General features: G+C 43.6%; 1 protein-coding gene and 1 pseudogene across 1 annotated transcript in view; both read left to right on the forward strand.

Moving 5' to 3' along the window:
- Positions 1-4,965: 4,965 nt before the first annotated feature.
- The window catches only part of LOC137651178 (proteasome adapter and scaffold protein ECM29), a 439,426-nt gene continuing 416,455 nt past the window's right edge, over positions 4,966-27,936 (forward strand). Inside the window, exon 1 of the mRNA XM_068384329.1 lies at positions 4,966-5,130. Coding sequence (XP_068240430.1) covers positions 5,091-5,130 — 40 coding nt within the window. The 5' untranslated portion in view covers positions 4,966-5,090. The remainder of the gene's footprint in view (positions 5,131-27,936) is intronic.
- Positions 17,884-18,002, forward strand: LOC137658913 (5S ribosomal RNA; annotated as a pseudogene).

A 27,936-nucleotide genomic window follows, 5' to 3' on the forward strand; every position in this document is an offset into this window, starting at 1 on the left:
ATCTAGTGTTACTTCGGGTTCATAACTGTCTTCTACTTGATAATTGATCTCAAATTCATCAATATTATCATTAATAGGGCTTAACAGGCTTTACAAGTGGGACTTTTATCTATGTTTTATATTGCTTGGCTTTGTCAATAAATCATGTCTGTTTTTTGTACTTCAGTGCATATGAAAGAGGTTGGTATGATTATCTGTAGTTATTTGCTGTATGCCATATACTATATGAGTTTCTTTGTATCGCCAAAGTTATTTTTCAAATCATTACATATTCGTTCCAATGATTGTCGTTTTGATACTCGTTTTATCTATTCAACCTAGCGTGGAGTTGCATTGTATTTTAATTTATCTTTTACCTGGCATGTTTTTATCCACCTACGGAACCGTATCATTTTCTTTGCATTGGCTGATTTTAGGTCTTCTGTCCACCATATTTTTCTAACTGGTTATCTTGTGTTTATTATGCATTCCTTATCATTATTATTGCTGCAATTCACTTGTTTCTAATTGTTCTTGCCATATGGCATCTTTTTCGCCCACTGTGTTTGTAGCAATTTCTGTGATTTTATCTGAGAAATTAGTCCAGCCCTCATCTTTATAGCCAGTCATCTCACATTCCCCTCTTGCAACATCAATGGTAATCCTCTCGTTCCAATTTTCCAACATAAATCCTATCGCTTTCTTACTTAATATTTAGTTTAATTTACAAGCACTAACTTATGATCTGAGCCACATAATACAGATGATAACGTTCTTTACGTCTTTAATTTTTTTTTTTGGGGGGGGCCCCTATAAAACAGATCAATCATTAATTTTTCACTGTAGTTATTTAAAGCTTAATTCCTCCTATCACGTCCATTTGTGACTTTCCCTTTGTTCACGGAAAGTGTATATGATAGAGAAATTATTTTTGTGGCAGAAATCTAATATTCTTTCATCTCTGTTTCGGTCACCAATGCTAAATGCTCTTATTGAGATTTTTATGCCGATTCTATCAAGTCCCACATGTCCATTCATATTGCCAAGAATGAAAATATTTTCTCTGTATGGAAGACCATTCATTACTTCTTGTAGGCTTTCATAAAACTCTTCTTTTTTCTCTATAGGTCGTCCATTTTAAGGATCATATGCCTCTATAAAACGTATCTTGTGTGTTCCCAATGCGAGTAAAAAAGTGAGGATCCTTTCATTTTCATGGACAAAATATCCTATCCTTTCAGCAAGTTCTTCTGCCATGATGTTACCCACGCCCGTGTCTTACACAAAGGTAAGGCAATCTGACAGACAGAGTCCAACCAAGTCTAAATTCCTCTCCTTTAACATCACCACCTCCTTCTCAATGCCTTTCGGTGTGCTGAGACTGATTGTGCCTATTCTCAGTGTTCTTGCCTATGTTTGTGTGTTCGCGAATGCATGCTCATTTATTTCCGTCCCTAGTCAGGATGTGCCCGAGCATCTTTTGATCCTGCAATCCACCCGGAAGCAAAACGAGCTGTTCCTCAGCAATTGAGTTTAAGTCACTGGCTAGCTAAGCCTATCATGACAGTACTTGGAACCTGCTCTGAGGTGGGTTGGGTTTCCCAAAATTACCACAACAGAGGCTGAGTTTGCTAAGCTACAACCCTAATTGGAAAAGCAGGATGCTATAAGGCCGAGGACTCCAACAGGGAAAAATAGCCCAGTGAGGAAAGGAAATATGAGGATAGAAGTGATGAATAACTAATATAAAATATCTTAAGATCAGTAACAACGTTAGAATTGATCTATCATATACAACAAAACCTTTGAGGAGAGACTTGTGTCAGCCTCTTCAACATAAAAAAAAAAGCATTCGCTTTAAGTTTGAACTTCTGAAGTTCCACCGATTCAACTTCCCAATTAGAAAAATCATACCACAAGCTGGTCCCAGCTGGAATAAAGCTAGAGTATTTCGTAGTATTGAACCTTATGATGGAGAAAACATGACTTTTAGTTAGAATTACCTGCATGCCTATAGTACTACATTCAGGATGGTACAGTCTGGGAAGATCTGAATGTAAAGAATGGTCAGAATTATGACAAATCCTTTACAGCATCCATCGTGCATACATACATACATACATATATATATATATATATATATATATATATATATATATATATATATATATATATAATATATATATATATATATATATATATATATTTATATATATAATATATATATATATATATATATTTATATATATTTATATATATATATATATATATATATATATATATATATATATATATATACACACATATATATATATATATATATATATATATATGTATACATATATATATATATATATATATATATATATGTATATATATATATATATACATATGTATACATACATATATATATATATATATATATATATATATATATATATATATATATATATATATATATATCCTTCGCATGACCTCATCGTCTATTGTTATAACATGATTGTGGATTAAAGCCAACAGTTCCTGTTGGCACGGCCCATTCCCTTGGTCGGCCCGTAGTGTTATAACAGATCCATCTCTCTTTTTATTGGGCATATGCTTCTTCTTCTTTGCCCCAGTAGAGATTTCATTAATAATTCTGTGAATAATTCTTATACCATAGCCACTCTCTGAATTTATAGCTTTGTCAGCCTCATCTACTTTCCTGTTTAATTATTCTCACCAGTCATTCTTGGCTTTTCTTTTGGCTTCACTATCAGTACTGGAATATTTAGCATGCACCACCTTGTAATTTTCATTGCTTCCTCGAAAACTTTCAACAAAAATTTTCTTTCTTTGTCTCCTTTTCTATAGTATCCCAAGTATCATTTGATAAAAGTTTCTCTGTGCTCATCTTCTATAAGCTTAGTTGTATCAAACCTAGGTATTCTATCTACATTTCTGTTGGGTGCTTTCAGTTTTAATTTCATTGGGGCAATGAGGAGCTGGTGATCACTACCAATAGCTGCACCTCTATAGCTTCTTACATTGCTCAGAGTCCTCCTTCTCTCCTTATTAATGGCTATGTGATCTATTCGATTTTTGGAATTGTCACATGGTGAAGTCCATGTATATTTGTGGACGTCCTTGTGCTGGAAACGAGTACCTCCAATGAAAAGATTATTTGTTGAACAAAAACTTATAGTGTGCCCCATTTTCATTTGCAACTTCGCCAAGACCCATCACATTCTCTTTACCTTGATTATTCCTTCCAACTTTAGCATAAAAGTCACCGATCACAATTTTCATATCTCTCTCTGGGATTTCAGCTATTACACTCTGCAGTCCTTCATAATATTAATCTTTCCTTTCTTCGGGGGAATCATTTGTTGGTGCATAGAAAACTATAATACTGATATTGTAATGCTTTGATTTAACTTTGCAAGTAACAATCTACTATTTACAGCTTTCTATTCCGTTAATGTTTTTTCTGCTCTTGGTGACATCATCATTCCTACCCCTTCTCTTCCAACTCTGTGGGATATGAAAAATCCTTTAATGTTATGCACTGGCCAATTTTGTGGGTAGTCCTGCGTTATCATGGACTTCCCTCTTAAATATGTAAATTTGGTTAAGTCTGTTCATGAGCATAGCAAGTGCAAAGTTAATGTTAGTGGAGTCCTATCATATGAATTTCCAATTAATAGTAGAGTACTCTGAGGAAATGTGTTGTTACCTATGTTGTTTATCCTTTTCATGGATTTTGCAATGCATAGAACACTTGGGGATGGTGGAGAAGGATTAGACTGGATTTCTAACAGGAAATTGGCTGACCTAGAGTATACTGATGACACTGTGTCCTTATTAGCAGAACACCACATGACTTGCAAAACTTGCTTACCAGAATGCATGAAATATCACACGAAGTTGGGTCTCAAGGTAAATAGAAGAATGACAGAGAAGATGAGAACGGATATGCAATGGAAGATGAAATATCATTGGAAGGAGGAAGGATTAATGAGGTGGAATCATTTGATTATTTAGGAACTATGATCTCTAATGCAGGATCTTTAGATTTTGAGTTTCATGAAAGATTGAAAAAAGCAAGTCATTCAATTGCTAGGTTAAGCATAATTTGGAAACCTAATCGCCTGAAATTACATATAAGAATAAGGCTATATATCAGTTTAGTGAAATTGGTGTTACTGCATGAACATGAGTCGTGGTATGACAATGTAACAGATTTTGTAGACTTGTGAACAAAGCCCTCAGAATGATATTGGGGATTAAATGGCAGTACAGAATTAGAAAAGAAACTATAAGAGGAATTACTCGAGTCCCATATGTGGATGAGACCATGGTGAGGGGTAGATGGAGATGGTTTGTGCATGCTCTTTGCACTCCCCAAGAGAGATTAGTTCACCAAACTTTCATTGGGTTCCACAGAGCACTAGAAGAGTTGGAAGACCTAGGTCTACATGGCTGAGGTCTAAGAAGCGTAAAATACGAGATGATGAATGGAGAGGCATTGATTTTAAAAGCTCAAGATAGAGACCACTGGCGAAATCTAACCGAGGACCTTTGCGTCAATAGGCGTAGAAGGTGAGATATATATATATATATATATATATATATATATATATATATATATATATATATATATATATATATATATATATATATATATATATATATATATATATATATATATATATATATATATATATATACGTGTGTATGCGTGAATGTGTTGATACATAAATTAGGGTATGGTACTCCCGAAGTTGAACTTTATTTATTTCGTATTTCTAGATTTTAATCGAATGCCTTATAAACTACAGTTCTGTAACATATCTTGATTTGAGACTTTCATCATGGGACGTGACCATGGTGTCTCAATATATCAAGATCAAAGACATGATATTTGTTGTGCCATAAATTTACTTCTCTAGATGAGAAACAATATAGAATATATGAGAATCATTACTTTATGTTTTGGTTGTCATGCTATTCTATTGTGCTGAAACTTGTGTTGTTTGTGCAAGTGAGTTGATCAGCTATTACAGCTGATGACGATGCAATTGCATTTGTTATTTGTCGTATTATAACAAGTGTAATTATAATCCCGGACGATGAGTACGCAAAATGTACCAAACCAGCAAGATGAACTGCGTAAGTAGACTTTTGTATACAAACAATTTATCTTACAAATGTTTAGTAGACTCGATTAAGTGTTGTGCTCCTGGTCTCAATGACTGGAAGGGGATATGTGTCAATACACTTCCTTTGTATAACATGTTATGTTCACAACTCTGTTCATAGTGTGTGGTTATATACATGGCGTCGTTCTTGTTATAATTTTATGTACACGAACGAAAGAAAATATTTAGTACAGTACGTTTAATAAGTGCTCATGTTAAACAATTTCCGGGTTGTTTGTAGCGTGCAGGCCACCCCCCCATATTTTGTTTATTATCGCTCCCACTGTTATCTTGTATAGAATAAGATCGTTTGGAAATGGTCTACGGATCTTAAATATGTGCTTAATCGCACAATTTTATGTTTTTTGCCGAAAACCCTAAATTACCTGAAAATTTATATGTGCCTCGAGTTCTTACTCCGGCCACGAATCTTCTCGCTCCCGTAGTTCAAAAAACAAGCTGTAGTTGGCGTTACGATAGCGATAGCACCGCTGTAGTGGCAAATTACCGAACTAATCTCGGCCGCGGTACTTTTGAAACGACCCAATGAGACCCCACTTGACCTGCGGATTAGCCTAAGGGCAATTTTTTGCCCAATCAGAATGCAAGAATTCAAAAATCTCGATCATACCATACCTCACACGAAGCACGCTCGTTCTTTCTAGTGCAGTCACCATGGCGTCCAGTGCTACATCTCGTGTTTGTGAAGATATAATTAAGTTTGACCAAATTAACGACCCTACTTTTTTTCAAGTGTTTAGTTTCATGGCCACTAACAATTTTAGTGATTACTTGTATTTCAAAGGCCTGTTAGGTGATTTTTCCGGTGTGTGTTCTAAGTGCAATAACGGCGAAGTCACTAAGAAGTACGACGGCAAATCAAGAAACGGTGAAGACACGTACTTTTGGCGGTGTAAGTATCACAAGTGCCGGAAAAAGATTGGTTTGAAACGTGGCAGTTTTTTTGAAGGATCCCAGTTGTCGTGCCAGGATGTTTTTATCCTCGTCTGCGGTTTCGTTTATAAATTTCCCCAATACATCATTCGCCAGACGTATAAAAAGTTTGCCTCTCATACTCTCGTGGATTGGTACAACTTTTGCCGGGACGTGTGTTCCGATATTCTTTTGATAGACAATAAGAAGATTGGCGGTCCTGGTCACGTGGTGGAGATAGATGAGAGCAAGTTTGGCAAACAGAAGTACGGCCGGGGAGATCCGGTCGACGGTGTTTGGGTGTTTGGAGGGATTGATCGGCAAACACGTGAGCCGTTTTTCCAGGTTGTCGAGCATCGTTCGGCTGCGACGTTGATTCCTATATTAGTAGAATTCGTCCATCCCGAAACTACTATTATTTCGGATTGTTGGAAGGCTTATAAGGATATAAAGAATCAATTTTTTCAGCATCTCACTGTTAATCACAGCCTTCACTTTGTGAACCCGGACGATCGCAGTGTACACACTAACTCTATAGAATCGCAGTGGCACGTTTTGAAAAGGGCTGTCATACCTGCTTTCGGCACACGGAAACACATGTATGACAGTTATTTTTCAAATTACTGTGTTCGCAAGCGATATCTAGAGGGATCAGAGTGTCAACTGAAGGCATTCTTGAAATTAATCAATCGTGTTTACCCTCTCAAAACTTGCCAAACCCCATCAACAACGGCCGCTACACACACTTCTCCCGGACCATCCATATCTCCCGGTCCATCCATATCTCCCCGTCCATCCATATCTCCCGGTCCCTCCCGCCCATCGAAAGTCAGAAAGAAGATCGTCAGCGCGTACCCCGAAGACTCGGAATTCAGCGATTACGAATTATAATTACGTAAGTACTCATGGATTTCAGTATATAACTACTTAGTTAATATTATTGTTGTGTAAGGGGGGGGTCCGGGGGGGCGCAGCCCCCCCGGGTAGGTAAGGACACGGCTTTTAGCATAGGTTAGGTGGGTTTTTTAAGTTAGCTTCTCCCGTCGTACTCGTAGGTAAGGACACGGCTTCTAGCATAGGTTAGGTGGGTTTTTTAAGTTAGCTTCTCCCGTCGTAGTCGTAGGCAAGGAAGCTGTTGTGTAAGGGTGGGGGGGTCCGGGGGGGCGAAGCCCCCCCGGGTAAGGATACGGCTTTTAGCATAGGTTAGGTAGAACGACGGCCACAGTTCTGGATATTCCCGTTTTCTACGAATTCGCTATTAGAACGGCGGCCACAGTCCACCCCACTTAATAATATTCCCATTTTCTATGGTTCAAAACGGACCTGGCCGGCACCCTACAAAGGCTCCCAATTTCCTAACATGCAATGTTTAGTAAGGTTGCAGTTGCAATCCACACCGGAAATATCTACTGTGGCACAGTATTCCCAATAAAGAAAAAAATGTTCCTGGTGTATTTATTTATACTTTGAACTGTAGGAGCCTTTGTATATCAGCGGCCAGTTCCTCCTGCGGGGATTAAAAAGTGGACATCAACTAACCTAAACTTGCCCCCTAACCTAACCTACAAGCCGTGTCCTTACCTTCTTACCTAACGGGACGCCTTACACTGCCGTATTCTAAGTTGGCCATAATCATACATACAAGTGGCCACTCATACGTACACCCTGAACTGTACTGGTGCAAATAATTTTGGAATCCATATTTTTCAAGGTTTAGATATTTTAAAATTTCAGAAGTTATGCCTGAAAAACCACATGTATAATTATAGAACAACACAAGACAGCATTTCTAATAGGAAAAGCAGCTTTTTCTGCAGTAAATAATGTTCTTTCAATGAATTTGATCTCTATTTCATCCGCAAATATGCCATTGTATCATTATGGAATCCCCCCTTCCTGATGGACACAGCTGGGAATCTGGGACTTTGGGTGTGCGAAAACACAAAACTTAGTAAGTCAAGATTTTTGAACAATTTTGAAATTTTTAAAAGGTCTCATAACCTAACCAAGTAGTTTCCAGGTCACAGACCTATCCTGGGGCTCGGACCCCCTTCCCAGGTCACAAACTATAAGTAAATCACAAGTAAATTCTTACCAGAATCACACTAGGGACACTTTAACCTTTGAAGGGTAACACTATGAGCTTTTGAAAATTATTCACTCCAGGGGTACTGTGAAAGTTGTCTACAGCATCAAAATTATCATAATGGCAGCCATTTTACTTTGTTACGTTGGGCTCCATGAGGCACACCCAAAACGTAAAGGCTGATTCACACTGTGCGGTTCATTTACGTTTCGTGTTCGTACGTCTTTCCTTCGAAAATTATTATTACATAGAAACTAATGGAGGTGCTCACACTATACGGTTCGGTTGTCGTCCGTCTTTCGTATGGCTTTCATTCGTACGGCTTCAATACGTTTGGAAGAAATCTCTGAAGTACGAAACGTATACGTACAAAAGGTATACCTATCCTACCATGCAGTGTGAACACAAATACGTATCAGTTTCGGTCACGTTGTGTTTCGGAGAGGACTTGAATATATTGAAGACATTTTTACTAACGTCTCTAATTGTCGGCTACTTAAGCAATAATGAATGGTAAGGGGTTGATAGAAATTCAAGGTATCAGAAATATAATATTTTACTCTCTCTCTCTCTCTCTCTCTCTCTCTCTCTCTGTGTGTGTGTGTGTGTGCTTGTGTGTAATAAAATGTTGAATGAGAAGGTTTTGTGTCATAAAATGTTTAGCGAATAATATTTGTAGGATAAAATTTTTGATTGTATAAACAATTGAGTTTAATAATAGTAATCTGAGGCAAACAGGCAGTTTCCCTTGGTAAAATTAAATAATTGAATTGAAATATTGACATAAAGTACTGTTGAGAATTTATTTTATCATCTAGTAATTGTTTAGAGAGAGTCCAGTATTCTCCTTCCACCTTCCTCTTCATTTGGCACTTTCGCCATCTGCAAGTAATGCTATTACACTGAGCTGCTCTAGAGTAATTTTATATTGAAAGTAGTATAATTAGCTTAATGTAAATTAAATAGGATTTAGAACTGCTATTAAAAAAGTATTTACGAGTCGATATTTTGATTTAAAAACATATTTAGATAAATAGTAAAAATTGCAATTATAAATACACTATATGTAAAATAAACAATTTTTCATGCAAATATACTATGGTGTATATGTTGTAAATTGTAAGATTGTAAATGTGTATTTTCTAATATAAGATAAAAAAAAAGAAATAGATATTTTGGTGCCATATCGCAGTAACAGCTGTATCGAGACGGAGCGTATCTGAAACGTATAGTGTGAAAACACTGGCATTTTGCTGGAACGTAAACAATCTGTACAGTGTGAATCGGCCGTAACACAGCTACAAAAGAACTGAAGAGTTGTCACAAAAAACGGGGTGTGTCAAAGAACTGCCTATGTCACACAAAAATATACAAACATGCACAAATATGGTAAACTTTGTCATATGGTAGGGGAAGGAAGGAGGAGCAGCTACTTACAATTGAATGAAGAATAGTATTTCCATTGGTAGAAAGAAAGTAGAAGGATGGCTTGTGCCCAGAAAGTATAAAGTCGTTAATGCGCAATAAGATATCCACAAATGTACGAACAGGAGCAGATACATCTGAACTGTAAAATGTTTAAAAAAGAGTAAAGTGAAATGAAGATTCTCATATTTTGTGTAATTTTTTGCATCCTAGAGAATGATGTATAGGAAAGAAAAGGTTGGTTTTGCCGTTATTTATCGATTCACCAGTAAATTTGGTATTATTATAAACAACATGGGATAAACTTTACTAATAAAAAAGTTGGGGTATTTATAGAAAAACTCCCGTTTTCTTTGAAAATTACCTTTATTTCCCTTGTAAATAAATAGTTAATAAGATATACCCTAATTTATCCTACGGTAATGGGGGCCACCCAGTGGGAACCAGGGTTTTTGAGTGGGGAATATTTACTGGCGAATCGATTAATAATGGTAAAACTTAACTTTTTCTTTTCTATTCACCATTCTCTGGGACACATTAATTCCACGAAAAAGGGCACATGTTTGTTTCACTTTTTTTTTTTTTTTTTTTTTTTTTTTTTTTTTTTTTTTGCAAGTTAGATTTTTCTGCTCCTGTTTGTGCATTTTTGCATGATTTCCTGCTTGATTACAAGTTTATGCAGTACTTCTGCGCACAAGCCCACCTCCTTGTTGCTCCATTACGCGTTTATACTTCTGCACACGTACATCATTTTCCTACCATGCCTACCACATGACGAAGTTTACACTATTTGGGCATATATGTACGCTGTAGTGTGACATAGGCAGTTCTGTGACAAACCCCGTTTTCTCCGACAAGGCTTCAGTTCCTTTGTAAATGTTACATGTAGGATAAGCCTTATGAAGCTCAAAGTAACAAAATACAATAGCTGCTCTTTTGGTTATTTCAATGCTATAGCCAAATTTTACGGTACTCTTGGTGTAGGGAATAATTCTTTAAAAGCTCTTTGTGCTATCCCTCAAAGGTTGAAATGTCCTAAGTGCGATTCTGACTTCGCTTTTAGGGAAGACCAGTAACGCTTCTGTATATGATTGCCAAGACAAAAAATGAGACGTAGGTGTCAATCATGAGGTAAGGATTTATTTGTGATTTACTCTTAGTTTGTGACCTAGGAAAGGGTGTCCAGGGGCTTGCCCCCTGCTAGGGGTTGTGACCGGGTAAGTACTAGGTTAGGTTAGGTGGGTTTGTTAGGTTCTGTATCGTTTTACAAATCTTGAAAGTATTAGATAATCATGTTTTGTGACCTTGGAAGGGGGGTCTGGGGCGCTTGCCCCCAGCTATGGGTTGTTACCGGGGAACTACTAGGTTAGGTTAGGTGGGATTGTTAGGATCTGTACCTTTTTAGAAATCTCAAAAGTGTTAAATAATCAAGTTTTGTCCTGTGTTTGCACACAGTAAATACCAGATTCCTACTTGTGTTCTTCAGAAAGGGATGGGTCCAAAACAGTATAATGGCTTATTTGCAGTAGAAATGAAGGTCAAATATGTTGAAAGCACATCATTTACTGTAGTAGAGTTTTTCTCACTGGGTGGCCGCCAATTACCATAATTAGGGTCAATCTTATTTACTATTTATTTGCTATGACAATAAAGGTAATTTGTTCCGTAACCGAAAAACAAACCACGCTATTTACATTGGGTTTACCTTTTAGTGTAGCTGAAATGGCGAGCCATTAGAATTTAACGAGGGTGTATTACCCCCGCGCTAGTTAGCAAGGGGGTAGGGGAGTGGTAGCTAGCTACCCCTCCTCCCCTCACACACCGGTGAACTGCTTCACTTTCACTTTTGGCTCGGACATGGACAGACGTCTCTGTCCTCGCTTGGCAGCCATTGTTTGTTTTGTCTTTACTTAATCACTTACTTTTCTTTTACTCAATATATATGTAAACATTTTCTCATGTTTATGTATATACAGTGGAACCTCTACATCCGAACGTATCTACATCCGAATTTTCCAACATCCGAAGTAAAATTCGAGCAAATTTTTGACTCTACACCCGAATTTTATTTTGACACACGAAGTAAACATTACGCCATTGAGCGTTGAGTGCTCAGTTCTCTGTTCTTGTGTGTATCGTGTGGTTGTCCTCAGTTTGGTCTGTTATTAACAGTGCTTATTTTCTTCCTTTTCTCACATTTCCTTTTTGATTTTACCTATAATCATGGTGCCTAAGAAGCTAAGTTTCAGTACAGGAAGAAGGCAATTCTTTCATTAGAATTGAAGCAAGAAATTATAGAAAAACATGAGAGCAGTGTGCATGTGAGTGATACTGTATGGCTAAACAATATGGCCGGAATAGGCCAATGATCTCGAGGATCATCAAGCTGAAGGCAGCCATTAAAGCAAATAACCATGGAAGGGGATCACCATTATTACAAGACACCTTAGCAATACCCTGAAAGAGATAGAACGCCTTCTGTTGATAGGGATAAAGGACAAAGAGATTGTTGGCAACGATCATTTGTGAGAAGGGCCAGCGTGATGAACAGAAAGAAAGAAAAAAGTGAAGCAAAGAAAACCAAGATAGCATTAACAAGCTCTTGTAAATAAGACTTCTCTCTTTTTCTGTTTCTCTCTAAACATAGCATTGACATGTTCTTTGAATAAAATCTCTCTCTCTCTCTCTCTCTCTCTCTCTCTCTCTCTCTCTCTCTCTCTCGTTCTTCTTCGCTGTTATAGTGTTAGATACGTCTATGTCTATTATTTTTTTTTCCGAGAGAGAGAGAGAGAGAGAGAGAGAGAGAGAGAGAGAGAGAGAGAGAGAGAGAGAGAGATTAAACAAAAATGTGTTTAGAGTACATATGATTTTTAACAGCGTCAACGAGTTGAAAAACAATTAAATGAAACTAAGAAAGTAATAACAGCTAATCTGAATTCCTTTATTAACTAAAACATATATTGATACAAACACACTCGTGTGCGTATGCACAAACACACACACACAGGTGCAAGAATTGCTACGCAGTAAGAGAGACGGTTGGGGAGGAGGTAGAGATGGCGACTGCGATAACATACCGTAACTCGTCACTGAAAGTGATGAAAATAAAAAATAAAAAAAATATATAAAAAATATGAAATATAAAAATAAAAAAAAAAAATAAATAAGCTAAGTTAGATTAAAATTTCCGTAGTGTAAGTTACGGTATGTTATCGCAGTCACCATCTCTACCTCCTCGCCGATCGTGTCTCCTCGTGCGTGTGTGTGTGTGTTTGCGCATACGCACACAAGTGTGTTTGTATCAATATTTGTTTTAGTTAATAAAGGAATTCAGATTCGCTGATATTGTTTTTTTTTTTGTTACATTTAACTGTCTTTCAACTCGTTAACGCTGTTAAAAATCATATGTACACAACACATTTTTGTCTCTCTCTCTCTCTCTCAGAAAAAAAATTAATAGACGTCTCTAACACTAACAGTGAAGAAGAACAAGAGAGAGAGAGAGAGAGAGAGTATTTATTTAAAGAACATGTTAACACCATGTCTACCTTCTCGCCGATCGTCCGTCTTTTCCTGGCGTAGCAAATCCTACACCTGCGTTGGCCTGTCTCTAAGGTAAAGTGGCAATAAAACACATTTTTTATTCATTATTTCTTTATAATTATCTTTTTTACATGCTTCTTTCATATTATGCAGTTATAGTATTGTTATGTGTAATTATGTGTAGCCATTTATTAAGGATTTATTATGGGTTTTTAGGCTGAGGAACGAATTAAATGAGTTACCATGTATTCTTATGGGAAAATTCGTTTCTACATCCGAACATTTTCTACATCCGAAGTAGGTTGTGGAACGAATTAAATTCGTATGTAGAGGTACCACTGTATTTGAGTATAGAAATCAGTAAGTTTCTTTTTCAGAGTTTGTGCTTGTGTGTGTAGTGTACGATATCTCTGTGGAGCCCTCGGCGTTAGGCCACCATGGTGTAATTTCATGGGTCGCGATCGAGTTTGACTTCGGTCTTTCTCTCTCTTGAGGTCGTTCACCCTTTTACTACGTTACTTACTACACCTTTGTAGCTTCCTTCCCGTGTGGGGAGGTTGCTACTCTGTACGTTTTGTCTCAATTAGTTTATGAATCTAATTGTATTTGTTAATTTTTCAGCTTTGTAGAACGATTCCTTTCGGGGGTTTTCGTTCTTTCTTTAGTGTTCATTCATTTTTAAATTACATTTGTTCCATAACTGAAATACAAACCACGCTATTTACATTGGGTTTACCTTTTAGCGCAGCTGAAATGGCGAGCCATTAGCAGGGGGTAGGGGAGTGGTAGCTAGCTACCCCTCCCCCCCTCACACACAGATGAATGCTCACTTTCACTTTTGGCTCGGACTGTGACAGACGTCTCTGTCTTGGTCCTCTCTTGGCAACCATTGTTTGTTTTGTCTTTACTTAATCGCTTACTTTTCTTTTACTCAATATATATGTAAACATGTTTTCATGTTTGTATATATATTTGAGTATAGAAATCAGTAAGTTTCCTTTTCAGATTTGTGTGTGTAGTGTACGATATCTACGTGGTGTCCTCGGCAGTTAGGCCACCACGGCGTAATTTTATGGGTTGCGATCGAGTTTGACTTCGGTCTTTCTCTCTCTCTCTCTCTTGAGGTCGTTCACCCTTTTACTACCTGTTACTACGCCCTTGTAGCTTCCTTTCCGTGTGGGGGGTTGCTACGCCGTACGTTTGTCTCAATTAGTTTATGAATCTAATTGTAGTTGTTTTTTTCAGCTTGTAGAACGATTCCTTTCGGGGTTTTCGTTCTTTCTTTAGTGTTCATTCATTTTTAAATTACATAATTACATAGTTTCATAATTATAATTGTTATAATTCTGTTTTGATTACAGCTCTCCTTCCGTGAGTGTAAGTGGTTGTGAGGGCACGTGCCTGTTGTGTAATTCTTGTTTCCTTTCCCTCGGGATTCCTCTTCGGAGCCTTCCCGGGGGAATAAATGTGTACTAATGATTTTTGTTTTATTTTTTTACAGTTACCGATCTAGTTCGTTTCTGTAATATGGCAACGGTGTGAGCTGTCTTGTTGAGGCCTGGGGATTCGCCTGTTGCTGCCTCCCCCCTTGTATTTTCGTCAGGGGCGTGTCTCCTTCTACTGGAAGTACTCCCGTGATGACGGACAGCTCTCCAGTTCATTTTAGAACTCTCAGGAGGCTTGCCTTTTTGGGCGGGTAACTTTCCTTCCGAGGGAAGTTTTTCCTGTCCAGGCTTGAGTTTTTCCCCTTTGGGGGTTCTTCTCTTGCCTTTTTTTCGTGCGACTATGCTCTTGGTGCTGAGCGGTCACACCTGCAGTTTCGCTCAAGGGGCTGGGCAACTGCAGGAGCCCCTCTTCGGAGGATTGCTCCTTTTAGGTCACTGGCTGACCAGTCTCTTCTACGAAGTGTTTCTCTTTCGTTCGCGAGAGAGTACACTCATAGAGACTCCTCTTCGGAGGACTCTTCTGCTGCTGTTGCTGTTGGCCTCCCTCGCCGTAAGGCCCACCGTCCGCCTCGTCGTAAGGGCCTCTCATCTCCCTATAAGGGTGCTAAGAGGCGCCTTTTTGAATCTCCGTTTGCAGCCTACAACTCCTTTTTCTTGATCTTCCGCCTTGGCGCAGATGGACAGCAGTCTGATCTCGTCTTACGACGGGCAACGGTCTTCCAACGGACATCAGTCTCCCGACGGACAGGCTACGGTCTTCCGATGGACATCTGTCTCCCGACGGACAACGTTCCCTTCGGGGCAAAGGGTTGCCTCCCACGGGGGTTCTTCCCTTGCGTGTCAGGGTTCCCCTGCGCGCCCTTCTGCTGTGTTCTCTCCTGCTCCTGCTCAGTGTTAGCGCACAGGCGCTCTCCTGCTTATCAGCGCTTCCTGATCGCTAGCGCTCTCCTTTCGCCAGCGCGCTCCTGTTCGTCAGCTCTCTCATGATGATCATCCCTGCTGTTCCTGTTGGTTCCTGTTACGCGCCCTGTGTGCCCACCTTCGCCCTCGCGATCTAGAACTTCGGTTCAGGTCTGGGTCAAGGACTCTTCTTCTATGCGCAGGCTTCCACGCGTTGCCTTCTGCTCGTCAGCGATCATCAGCTCGCCAGCGATCACCTGCTCGCCAGCGTTCACCTGCTCGCCAGCGCGCACAGGCGATTTTAGTATCGCCTATTCAACAGCGTTCTACACGTCAGCGATCACGTGTCTCTCGGCGATCTCCGGATTGCCCGCGTGTGTTACAGCCGGCACGCCAACGTTCTCCAACACTTCTGAAGGAACATGGTTCGCCAGCTACTAGCTCGCCATCGCCCACCTGCGCATGCTGCTCGCCATCGCGCGGTCGCCCACCTGCGCATGCTGCTCGCCATCGCGCGGTCGCCCACCTGCGCATGCTGCTCGCCATCACGCGATCGCTCACCTGCGCATGCTGCTCGCCAACGCGTCGACATGCCACAACGCGCTATCGCCATCCTGCGCGTTAGCGCTCACCAGCTCACCACCGATCGCCTGTTGATCAATATCGCCAGCGGTCTTCCTCGCCGTCGCACTAACGCTTGCGCTTGCCGCCTCGGACTCGTGCTCATTTACCTGCCCACCCTCGCGACCGCTCGCCTGCGCGCCCGCGCGACCGTTAGCCTGCATGCCCGCGCGACCGTTCGCCTGCATGCCCGCGCGACCGTTCGCTCGCGCAACCGCTTGCCTGCGCGCCCGCGCGATCATTCGCCTGCGCGCCCACACGCCCACGTGCCTGCACGTCTACGCTCATGCGCGTCCGCGCACATGCTCTCCAATGTTCGCCCGCATGCGAATCAACGCAGAGCATGGCACTTGCAAGAATAGGAAGAAACTTCAGGGAGGTCTGAGCAACACTCCTCTTTCCAGAACCTGGGTTAGCCCTTCCCCGTCATTCCCTGGAAGGATTTTTGGCGGGGGGCTTTCCGTTCGAGAATTCTCCATCGGCCAAGGGGTGACTGCTTACCCCTTCCTCTGGGGGCTTACCAGGTCCTTTCCCTCCTCGGTTACGGCCCGAGGTTTGGTTCAAGGAAGCTACAGGAAGATCATGGGTACTTTCCTCCTCTCGAGCTCAGGCACCTTGGCCTTTCGTCGTTAAGTATCTAACTTGCGGACAAGCTCGATGTTGTACCATCTGGACGCGCTGACTGAGGGCTTCCTTCGGGTGTCTCATCTTTGGAGGTCGACGACCTCAGACACCCTTCCATCCTTGAGGAGAGTTTGTTTGTGCCCAAGGACAGAGACTTGGACAGCGGCTGTGCGGAGGAAATCGACTTCCGTTTTCACTCCTGCAAGGCGCTTTCTTCCAGACTCTGCAGGGCTCCAGCGCCCTTTTCTTTCAACCACGTCGGCCTAAGTTATCGGCTACGACAACTGGGACAAGGTGTCCAATTGCAGTTTCCTCCTGTCAGGAACAGATGGCACGGGAGGCTCCCCCTGGGGGGCATAGTCCTAAAAGGAGCGTCAGAGTTCACGAACTCTAGGATTGCAGGTTTCTCGCTGGGAGAATGCTTAAGGTTACTCATCCGGATGACAGCTTCCCGATGCCCATTCCCGCACAATCTCTGTGATCAGCCAAGGATATCGCGCCTGCCGTCTCTGTCAGCGAATTCAGTGTCTCTGAACCTCTATGCCATAGTGTCGGCAAGAGTTGCCCGGTTGGGCAGAATGATCCATACCTTAGGCGAAGGTCCTCCATAGGATCATCGACGGCTTCACCCCCGGCCTCTTCAGTCGATCTTTTCTTGTAAGGAAGGATCTGAGAGGGGAGTTCCGTAGTCGACCTCTCAGCCCTGATCAAGTTTGTCGAACAAACTTCGGCCAGCGTAGAACAGCAGAATCGATCAGACTGGTAACGAGGCGACAGGACTCCTTAAACCCTGGATCGGAAGGATGGGTACTTTCAGTTTCCATTCCATCCATCTTCCAGGGAGCTTGTCGAATTCAGCCTAGACTGCAAGCATTCCTGCTTATGATGCAGTGTGGCTATCCCGCCGTGGCATAGCAGGTTTTTTTCCCCAGAGAACTCTCCCTGCTTTCCTCATGGCCTCTCAGGTGCAGGCTTCCGCCTCCTCTGCTTTTTGGAGGGCTGGTCAACTCCGGTAGGCTCGGGTTTGACCTTCTTCAGCGCCGGGACAAGCTTCCGGATGCTTACCATGAGTGTGGGTTCATGGTATTTTGCTTGGAGCCCTCTCTTCTTCTGCCTCAACATCTGGAGTATCTGGCCATGATATTGAGTCAACGGCCTTACCACGTTGGAAACCCCACTTCTCGTCCGTCCAGCGAGGTTAAGCAACGTCGGTTCTGGTCGGTACTTGGATGGGTGACCACCTGGGGACGCCAGATTCTGTTGCCACATCCTCCGAGCCTTCCTTTCAGTTGACTGTGGCAAGACTGAGGAGAGTCGCAGTACCTGTTCTCAGTCAAGCAGAGCTTTCAGCCCTACCTTGGAACATTTCCTAGTTCTCCTTTCCTCATTGACCCGTCTATAGTCTGAACGGTCGCCTCAGGATAAGTTCCATGTGGGGCGGTCCAAGTTCCGGTGGTTTCAGGCAACGTTTAACCGGACTTCCTGGCCCCTATGGGACCAGCGGAACTATTAGACCTGCAATGGGTGTTGACCTATGGAACCTCTTGATGGTAGTGGATATTCTCGTCCTTTCCCCACATTCTTGATGCTGTTCTCGGACTCGTCAAAGGAAAGAGGGGGGGGGGCATGTTCCAGTCCAGGCCTATGGTCAAGACCTGAAGGATACCTCTCCATCATTCAGGCAGGCTTAGGGGCCGTAGTCTGGCCCCTCTACAGATCCTACAGCTCCTGCCGAGTCGCCCCGTGCGCGTCGACTTCATGATTCTGGCGTGTTCTAACCAGCAGGGGACGCATTTTCACACCTTCACATCTTGCAGCAGAGATACTGGGATGATTGAGATTATCTCAATACCACCATCGGCTCTCTCATTCCAGGCAGAGGAATGTTCTCTCCGACTATCCGAGCAGAGCCTCATAGAGAGAGTGTACCTGGGGGTCTTTGACCTTGAGTAACCAGCAAGTCCTGGTCTGGGGGACCTGATCGCGACAGCTTGGAACCTCAAGCTTCCGCTGTTCTTCCCCCCAGTCTCAGACCCCGAGACTCTGGCAAGATGCATTCCGGTGATGGTGGGACAACTTCGACGCCTGCGTCTTCCCTCCTTTTTGTCTGTGGACAATGGGTCTCAACAAGACCAGGTTGTCTATCAACCTTTCAATGGGAGAGCTCCACTGGGACTAAGCGCTGAACGGTTTCTGGACCCTCTGCTTCCCCTGACGGAACTCCCGGGAGAGCTTCTCCCACGGTGCAGACTACTCAAACAACCACACTGCGACATCTCTCCTGAACCGGGGCGTCGCTTCGGCTTCATGCCTGGAGACACTACGCCGCCTCCTCAAGAAGAGACAACCTGCTACAGTCGCGGTACGGAGGTCGCGTCATCTGCGATAGTCATCCGCAGGGGTCTTCCAGGCAAAGGGAAGAGTCTTCGGTGGTTGGTGCCGTGGGAGATATACCTCTTACCTTGAGGCCTCTTCTCCAGCAATAACGGTCTTATTGCCTTTCGGCGGGAGGAAACTCCTCTCCGCTCTCGGCAATGAAGCCTGTCGCTCAGCCTTTCCCTGACCTTCAGGCTTAAAGGAATAACTTTTTCCTGCCCGCTGGATCTATCCTCGCTCATGCGAAGCTACGATCGTCCCTGCCCTAGTCGGAGGAAGACCTCCAACTTTGAGCATGGCTCGGACTTTTAGTCCTTTAAGAGATCTTCTCAAGACCCTTTACGACAGGCCTCGGATTGTATTCCGCCTTGGGTCTCCTGCTCACTCTGGCCACGGCCAGTGTAAGCAATCTTCTTGGTCTCGTACGACTCCGCCCTTTCTAAGGAAGAGGGGAAGGCAACATTCAGGTTCGCTCCTGAGTTGTTGGCTAGACTCAGAATCTGGGGGTCCCGGCCCTTCGGTCCAATTCCTTCAAGATTTCGAGTCTCCATTCTGTATCTGATGTCCCAAGACCTTCTCTTTCTTGCCAGTAAAGGAATCGAGAGGTTAGCTTTGGGAACAGCTGCAGTTTGTCCTCAATTGCAGCCGATTTGGGAGCACAAGGAGGACACGGGGGAGAGTCACCAGTATACCTCTTCAGCCCGGACTCAAGGACATTCATCTCGACCTGTCTCCAGACCCTCCCCCGTCACGTCGCCTTACAGCACGATGTTGGATACATCGCAACGTCCCTCGCCTTCGAGTAATACTATTCTGTGACGCAGGTGCTACAAGCTGGAGTCTGGAAGCGTCTAATGACCTTCGCAGCCCGCTTCCTGCAGGGCGTGACCCACAGGAGTCTGGATACGTTTTCTATCGCTCTGTGGTGGCTACACAACAGCTGGTCTAACCTCAGGCTCCTTTTTGGACAGGTAGCAGAAGGTTGAGGGCATTGTTATCAGGTTTTAGTCTGCATGAACGAAAGAAGTATGTCTGGCCCTTATTTCTTTCTTCATCATCCCCTCTACGGGGAAGCAGCATCCTAGTCTCTGCATAGCTGACCTCGAACATCTGCAGGTAAACCATGCTTCCTTGTGTTCCGAGTATTGAGTCAATACTGTCGCGTCCCCCATACCCTGACGAGGTGGTATTGGGAACGTCCTAACCCAGAGTTCCTTCTGGAACTCCAGGTCAACTGCTTAGGACGGGTCACACTTCTTCCTTCACACATAAGCTTATGTAGGCCACACGGTTCCTTGCGGAGCAAGGAACTTGTGAGGTGCAGGGACTCCTTTTCTCGAGTGCGACTCACTCGGATCCTGAGTCCCCGGGTAAAGCCAAAGCCAGTATGGCAGGGGACTTTCCACCCTACCTAATGGGTAAGTCACCCAATGTAAATAGCGTGGTTTGTATTTCGGTTACGGAACAAATGACAAATTCGAAGATAATTTGTATTTTTCCTAACCATACAAACCTTAGCTATTTACACATATTTGCCCGCCAGCCCTGTCCCCCAAGACAAGTCCTACCTCTAAGTGAAAGTGAGCATTCATCTGTGTGTGAGGGGGGGGAGGGGTAGCTAGCTACCACTCCCCTACCCCCCCGCTAACTAGCGCGGGGGTAATACACCCTCGTTAAATTCTAATGGCTCGCCATTTCAGCTGCGCTAAAAGGTAAACCCAATGTAAATAGCTAAGGTTTGTATGGTTAGGATAAATACAAATTATCTTTGAATTTGTCATATTTACATAGTTACATAATTATAATTGTTATAATTCTGTTTTGATTACAGCTCTCCTTCCGTGAGTGTAAGTGGTTGTGGGGACACGTGCCTGTTGTGTAATTCTTGTGTTCCTTTCCCTCGGGATTCCTCTTCGGAGCCTTCCCGGGGGAATGAATGTGTACTAATGATTTTTGTTTTATTTTTCACAGTTACCGATCTAGTTCGTTTCTGTAATGTGACAACGGAGTGAGCTGTCTTGTTGAGGCCTGGGGATTCGGCTGTTGCTGCCTCCCCTATAGATCTTCGTCAGGTCAGGGGCGTGTCTCCTTCTCCTGGAAGTACTCCCGTGACGATGGGCAGCTCTCCAGTTCATTTTAGAACACTCAGGAGGCTCGCCTCCCTGGATGGGTAACTTTCCTTCCGAGGGAAGTTTTTCCTGTCCAGGCTTGAGTTTTTCCCCTTTGGGGGGTTCTTCTCTTGCCTTTTTTTTTTTTGTGCGACTATGCTCTTGGTGCTGAGCGGTTGCACCTGCAGTTACGCTCAAGGGGCTGGGCAACTGCAGGAGCCCCTCTTCGGAGGATTGCTCCTTTTAGGTCACTGGCTGACCAGTCTCTTCTACGAAGTGTTTCTCTTTCGTTCGCGAGAGAGTACACTCATAGAGACTCCTCTTCGGAGGACTCTTCTGCTGTTGTTGCTGTTGGCCGCCTTCGCCGTAAGGCTCACCGTCCGCTTCGTCGTAAGGGCCCCCCATCTCCGTATAAGGGTGCTAAGAGGCGCCTTTTTGAATCTGTTTATGCAGCCTACAACTCCTTCTTGATCTTCCGCCCCTGTTGCAGATGGACAGCAGTCTGACCTCGTCTTCCGACGGGCAACGGTCTTCCCGACGGACAACGGTCTTCCGACGGACATCTGTCTCCCGACGGACATGTCTCCCGATGGACAGACAACGGTCTTCCGATGGACATCAGTCTCCCGACGGACAACTCTCCCTTCGGGGCAAAGGGTTGCCTCCCACAGGGGTTCTTCCCTTTCGTGTCAGGGTTCCCCTGCGCGCCCTTCTGCAGTGTTCTCTCCTGCTCAGTGTTAGCGCACAGGCGCTCTCCTGCTCAGAGCATAGAGGTGTGTGAGTGAAGGAGGGATTTAACCGACAGCCAGTAGGGGCTCAGAACTCGATGATGTAAAATGTACAATTCCAATTGCTTCCATGTTTTGACTTGCTTCCATATTCCAGTAATGTCTTTATTTCGCTTGGGTTTGAATACATCTTTGTTCAGAAGAAACAGTGCCAAGATCAAGAAAATGTATGCATCATCTGCTTTCCATAAGAGAAAGATAAAAACGAGATGAATCAAGAGGAAAGTGGGGAACCAGGATCCTAAATATATGAAATTTAATTCAAGATACTTAAAGTAATAATCACAGATAACATAAATCTGATATATTATTATTATCATTATTATTATTGTTATTATTATCATTACTTGCTAAGCTACAAGCCTAGTTGGAAAAGCAGAATGCTTTAATCCCGAGAGGTCCAACAAGGAAAATAGCCTAGTGAGGAAAGGGAATAAGGAAACTACAAAAAAAGTAATCAACAATTAAAATAGAATATTTTAAGAACATATTTCATATGTAAACTATAAAACAAGAGGAAGAGAAATAAGACAGAATAGTGTGCCCTAGTATACCCTCAAGTAAGAGAACTCTACCCCAAGACAGTGAAAAACCATGGTACAGAGGCTATGGCACTGTCCAAGACCAGAGAACAATGGTTTGATTCTGGAGTGTCCTCCTGGAAGAGCTGCTTGCCATAGCTAAAGAATAGCCACTGAACAATTAGATTGCAGTAGTTAATCCCTTGAGTGAGTAAGAATTGTTTGGTGATGTCAGTGTTGTCAGGTGTAAGAAAACAGAGGAGAATATGTAAAGAATAGGCCAGGCTATTCGGTGTATGTGTAGGCAAAAGGAAAATGAACTGTAACCAGAGAAAAGGATCCAATGTAGTACTGTCTGGTCAGTCAAGGGACACAATAACTCTCTGTCGGTAGTATCTCAATGGGTGGCTCGTGCCTTGGCCATAAAACAATTAAAATGTATAACAAGCAAATAAATGGACAGAGAGAAAAAAAATCTTTCCTGAAACTTAACCGATTTCTCAAAACTATACTTATTGACCTACAAATTGAAACACACCTATCTCAATGAAACAAAAAACAAATAAAAGGTAAATAAATTTTCTTGTAAACTTTTAGAGATTTTTTAATTTTGTCAGTTTATTTTGTCCCCAAAATTAATTTTTCCAAGAAATCGATACAAGATTTTTCAAAACTCAAAGAATATTTGTAGAAAAAATAATAATAATAAAAAGAGAAAAACTGCTTTTTTGGGCTCAAGCCGTGACGTCCTGATGGAAGATTCCTTTAGAAGCTTCCTAATGGTATATATGACTACAGTGATATTCCCAGAGAATCAAACTAAAGGTTTCACAGAATTCTAACTTCTGGCGTGAGTACCCTTAAGATTTACTCTCAAGGATATCGTATATACAGTAATCAGGGGACGTATTCTTAACACGCCACATGGCAATCTGCACCCCGAATAGCCTTTACGCTTCGAGGGGGATACATGGCAGAATTAGAAGGGTAGCCGCATCAGAGGTTACCCTAGTTCCCCTACTACTATCGAGTATCACAACCGCGCCAATTCCTTCTGGCGGTCATTCCTTAATTTGTAGCGCCTCACTATTGTGGTGTTCCCTGTTGATCTGACTTTTTCGATCGATTTCTAAGGATCTTTATGCATTCTTCAGCTTCTTTCATCCTCTAGAAAGTTGAGTATTCATTCTTTACAATATGTTTATTTAGTTCCTGCCTCACAATGAAATTAGTGTAATTTATTGTGATTTGGAGCTACGCCGATTACTGGTGTCGCCTTAGGCGCTGTCGCTCATTGGGCATATGTTATTTAGTTAGCAGAACGACATCCCGGTTTAAATAGCATTGATAAATTATTGTGAAAGCTATTTAGGCATTTTATACATGTAAAGATATTTATATGCATAATTTTCCTTTTGTTCCTACACTAAATACAAACCCTCATTCTTTACTATAGGAGATATTCTAGGGCGAGCTGGAAAATACGGCAGAAAACCTTAACAAGGTCGTGAACGACTGGGCCGGTAGTTATCCCCCTGTTGGGGGTGGGGGACTGCGCCAGCCGGTAGCTACTGAGTACCTTCAATCGAATTCTAGCCATCGCAGTGGTAACACCGCTGCTCCCGCTTTTGTTTGACTGGCAGACTAGCCTTTCTTTAAGTGTTTTTTTCATTAACTTTTTCTTTTTTCTCTTTAATTAGATGTGATGTCCTCTAATTTGAGAAAGTATCCCGGGATTCCTCCAAAATCTTGTGGCACATTTATGTCACCACCGGAGGTGGATCCTCATTCCCTATGCCCTTCATGCAGAGGTCATAGGTGTACTGAAGGCTCCCCCTGCCAAGTATGTAAGGAATGGTTGCCTACGCAGTGAGATAAGTTCATGAAGAGGAAGATGAAGAAATCCAAGAAGGATTCGTTACCTCCAGGTTTGCCGTCGAAAGGTAAGGAGTCTCGGGCCTCTTCTTCGGCCCCTCGATCTCTTCCTTCAGACTCTTCCTTGCCTCCTTCCTCCAGGGGGAAGTCAAGGAAGAGCGGCACCATTAACTTAACATCCATTCCCCCGGGGCAGGCGGATCAAGTTGCCCCCCCAGTGGGATAGTATCGTCCGTCATCGGAAATAATTTTATTATCGCTTCTATTCCAGATAATGTGTGAGCGGTATGGCCTGCCCTTGGACTTCTGGTTCTCCTTCGGTGGAGGTGTGGCACCAGTTCCTCGCAGGCACAGTTTTACCTCAGGTCCCTTCTGTTTTGGAACCCTCGGGAGTTCCAGACCTCGCCGATAGCCCAACAGCTCAATCGGCGGCCGCTGAAGTGTCAGCGAAGGTAATAACGTCAGCTCCTGGAGAGCCTACTTCGCTCCTCGCTTGCATTACGACGAAACAACGTCGCAAGCGTGATCATCGTTATTCCTCCTCCTCCTTCTCCTCGTCGTATTCGTCGTCCTTAGAGAATAGGGGAGAGAGAGAGAAAAGGAAAAGGAGAGCTCACTCTCCTTCACCAAGACGTTCTCGTCGGAGAGAGAGGCGACATAGGAAGAGACGTCATCGTTCTCGGTCTTCCTCGCCTTCTATCTCTTCACGAAATGTCTCGCTGATACACGTTAAGCGCTTTCGTCACAAACATAAAAGGAATACTTCCTCGCGCTATCGTTCGGCTTCGCGATCATCTTCCTCTTGCGGGGAATCATCAAGGCGCTATAAGAAGAGCTCTACGAGACGTTCGTGCTCTTCTTCACGAGAGAGTTCTCTCAAGGGCAATAAGCGCTCCCGTTGGGGCGAGGTTAAATCTGATCGTCCCCAGAGCGCAACCAAGGGAAGAGAACACTCTGAGCGCGATTTCTCTCCTTCACATTTATTCGCGAGGAGCTCAGCTCGCGCTGGGAAGGCGAGAGAGAACACTTCTTCTCGCCGTCGCTTAGTATCATCAGAGAGAGAGCGCTCCCGTACGTCAAACTTCCAAGCGCACAAGTCTCCGGACATTTCCGCGCGAGGTCATTCTCCGCGCCCTCGTGTTTCAGACAGAACAGCACCCATTCCCGTACTTTCTAATGAATTACGAAATATGGGCTTCGCGAGAACTTCGGAAGAAGACGCAGGGGTTCAGCCCTTCTCCTCTTCAGCTGAGAACAGAGGTGAAAGGCCAGGCCGCCAATCAACGCATTCTCTTATTGAGACAGTATCATTAATTCGACCGCTTTCGCCTAAACCTTCAACTTCCAGGCAGGATCTTGTGCGCGCGGTGCCATCAACCAGCGCTCAGCCTTCCTCTGGATTGTCAGCAATGGAGTATGTTACCTCGCCGTTACCTTCAGACATTCGGGCTTCTACCGCCCTCCCTCATGAGGAATTAGCACGACCTGAGGATTCCTCGGTGGAACTACCATCAAAAGACTTAGAGTCCGCCTATCTGAAGGTTCTAAGAAGGATGTGTAATATCTCAGGTCTCGGAGATTTACACCTGTCGCCTCGTCATACCGACGCTCCAGCTTTAGACAGACTATGTCGTCCTCCACCTAACCCTAAGATCAGAATCGAACTTCCCTGGTCTATTCACACTGCAGGCCGTCTGAGGAAGGTCTCGCAGGCGGTCTCGGGGGAAACGAATTCCTTGAAGTCTCAAGGATCTTATAAAATGCTGCAGTTTCCTTTTTCGAGGCAAAGGCGCTTTTACAAGGTCAGAGACGCCAACCCTTCGCCTCTGACACTTGATCCCCTCACAGCAAGGCTTACACCTGGCTGCTCTGCAGAGAGACTCTCTTCCCTTCCAGTCTCCTTTACCGCAGCAGAAGCCTCGACAATGGAAGCAGCGTCAATGTCTCTTCTAGAGGCACTATCCTGGTTTGACACATGGTCTGGCACAGTGGGCTACCTTGCAAGTCACAAGGACCTTTCAAACCAAAATTCCATGCAGCCTCTGCAGGAAGTTCTGGCTGCTGGGGCCAAGACAATGGACTTTCTAACTGCTACAGCTGCAACGATGTGGGGCAACTGGATTCTCAAAAGGAGGGAATCGGTAGTTTCCAGACTGCATAGGAGCATCGGAAAATCTGAGAAATCTGATTTGAGGAACTCTGATCTCTTACAACCTCTCCTCCTCTCTAGACAAGCAGTCTCCTCCACCTTAGAGACTTGGAGGAAGGAGACGCAGGACACTGCAATGCAAAAGGCTGCTTCCTTTCGGCCAAAGCAACAGCAGCCAACTCCACAACCCAAGGCAACAACCGCATCTCCACTGCCAGCCAAGAACCCCAGCCGCCCCTCTTTTACACCCAAACCTATGGGCAGAGGAAAGTTGGCTCCTCCTAAGGCTAAAGGCAGAGGGAGGAACCCTAGACAGAAATAGGGTCTCGACTCCCCCCTCGCAATGCGTAGGGGGGTGCCTGCTGGGGAGTTGGAGGAGTTGGAAAGCTATGGGGGCCATGCAGTGAACCATAAGGGTGCTTCGTTGGGGATACCGCATTCCCTTCATAGACTCTCCTCCTCCTCTAATTCCTCCCCCGATCTCGTCCTCTCAGGTCCCTCGGGATCCCGGGAAACAGCAAGCCCTAGCTCGGGAGATACAGAGCATGCTTCTAAAAGACGCCATTCAAGAGGTCTCCGACTCTTCTCCGGGGTTTTTCAGTCGCCTCTTTCTGGTAGAGAAAGCCTCGGGAGGTTGGAGACCAGTAATAGATCTTTCGACTCTGAACCAGTTCGTGAAGCAGACTCCATTCAAAATGGAGACAGCGGCTTCCGTCACCCAAGCATTACGCCCAGGAGACTTCATTGTATCTGTAGACTTGAGAGATACTTATTTCCAAGTGCCAATCCATCGCACATCTCGGAAATTCCCACGCTTCCTGGCTCAGAATCGAATCTTCGAGTTCAAAGTCCTGTGCTTCGGCCTCTCGACCGCCCCACAAGTCTTTACGAAGATCTTTGAACTCGTATCTTCGTGGGCGCACAAACATGGAATTCGTCAGCTAAGATATCTGGACGATTGGCTACTCCTGGCCTCGTCCAAGGAGCTAGCTCTGGATCATCTGAGAAGACTTCTGAGTCTTTGCAAGGATCTGGGGATCCTTGTAAACGCAGAGAAGTCTTGCTTAACTCCGACCCAAGTCTTGAACTATCTGGGTATGTCCATCAACACCCAGGCAGGGAGAATGTTTCCGTCGGAAGACAGGCTTCGGAGACTGGATCAGTCCATCACCCATCTCTTGTCTCCACTACCACCTTCAGCCAAGTCGTGGCAGTGTCTTCTGGGCCATCTTGCCTCCCTGGAGAAACTCGTTCCAGTCGGGAGATTGAGAATCAGAAGTCTCCAATGGCATCTGAAGACCCATTGGTCTCAAAAGTCAGATTCCCCATTCTTGGCAGTGGAGGTCCCAAGTCTGGTGCTACAGGATCTTCATTGGTGGTTGA

Source organism: Palaemon carinicauda, chromosome 1 (genome assembly GCF_036898095.1).
Source record: "Palaemon carinicauda isolate YSFRI2023 chromosome 1, ASM3689809v2, whole genome shotgun sequence".
NCBI lineage: Eukaryota > Metazoa > Arthropoda > Malacostraca > Decapoda > Palaemonidae > Palaemon > Palaemon carinicauda.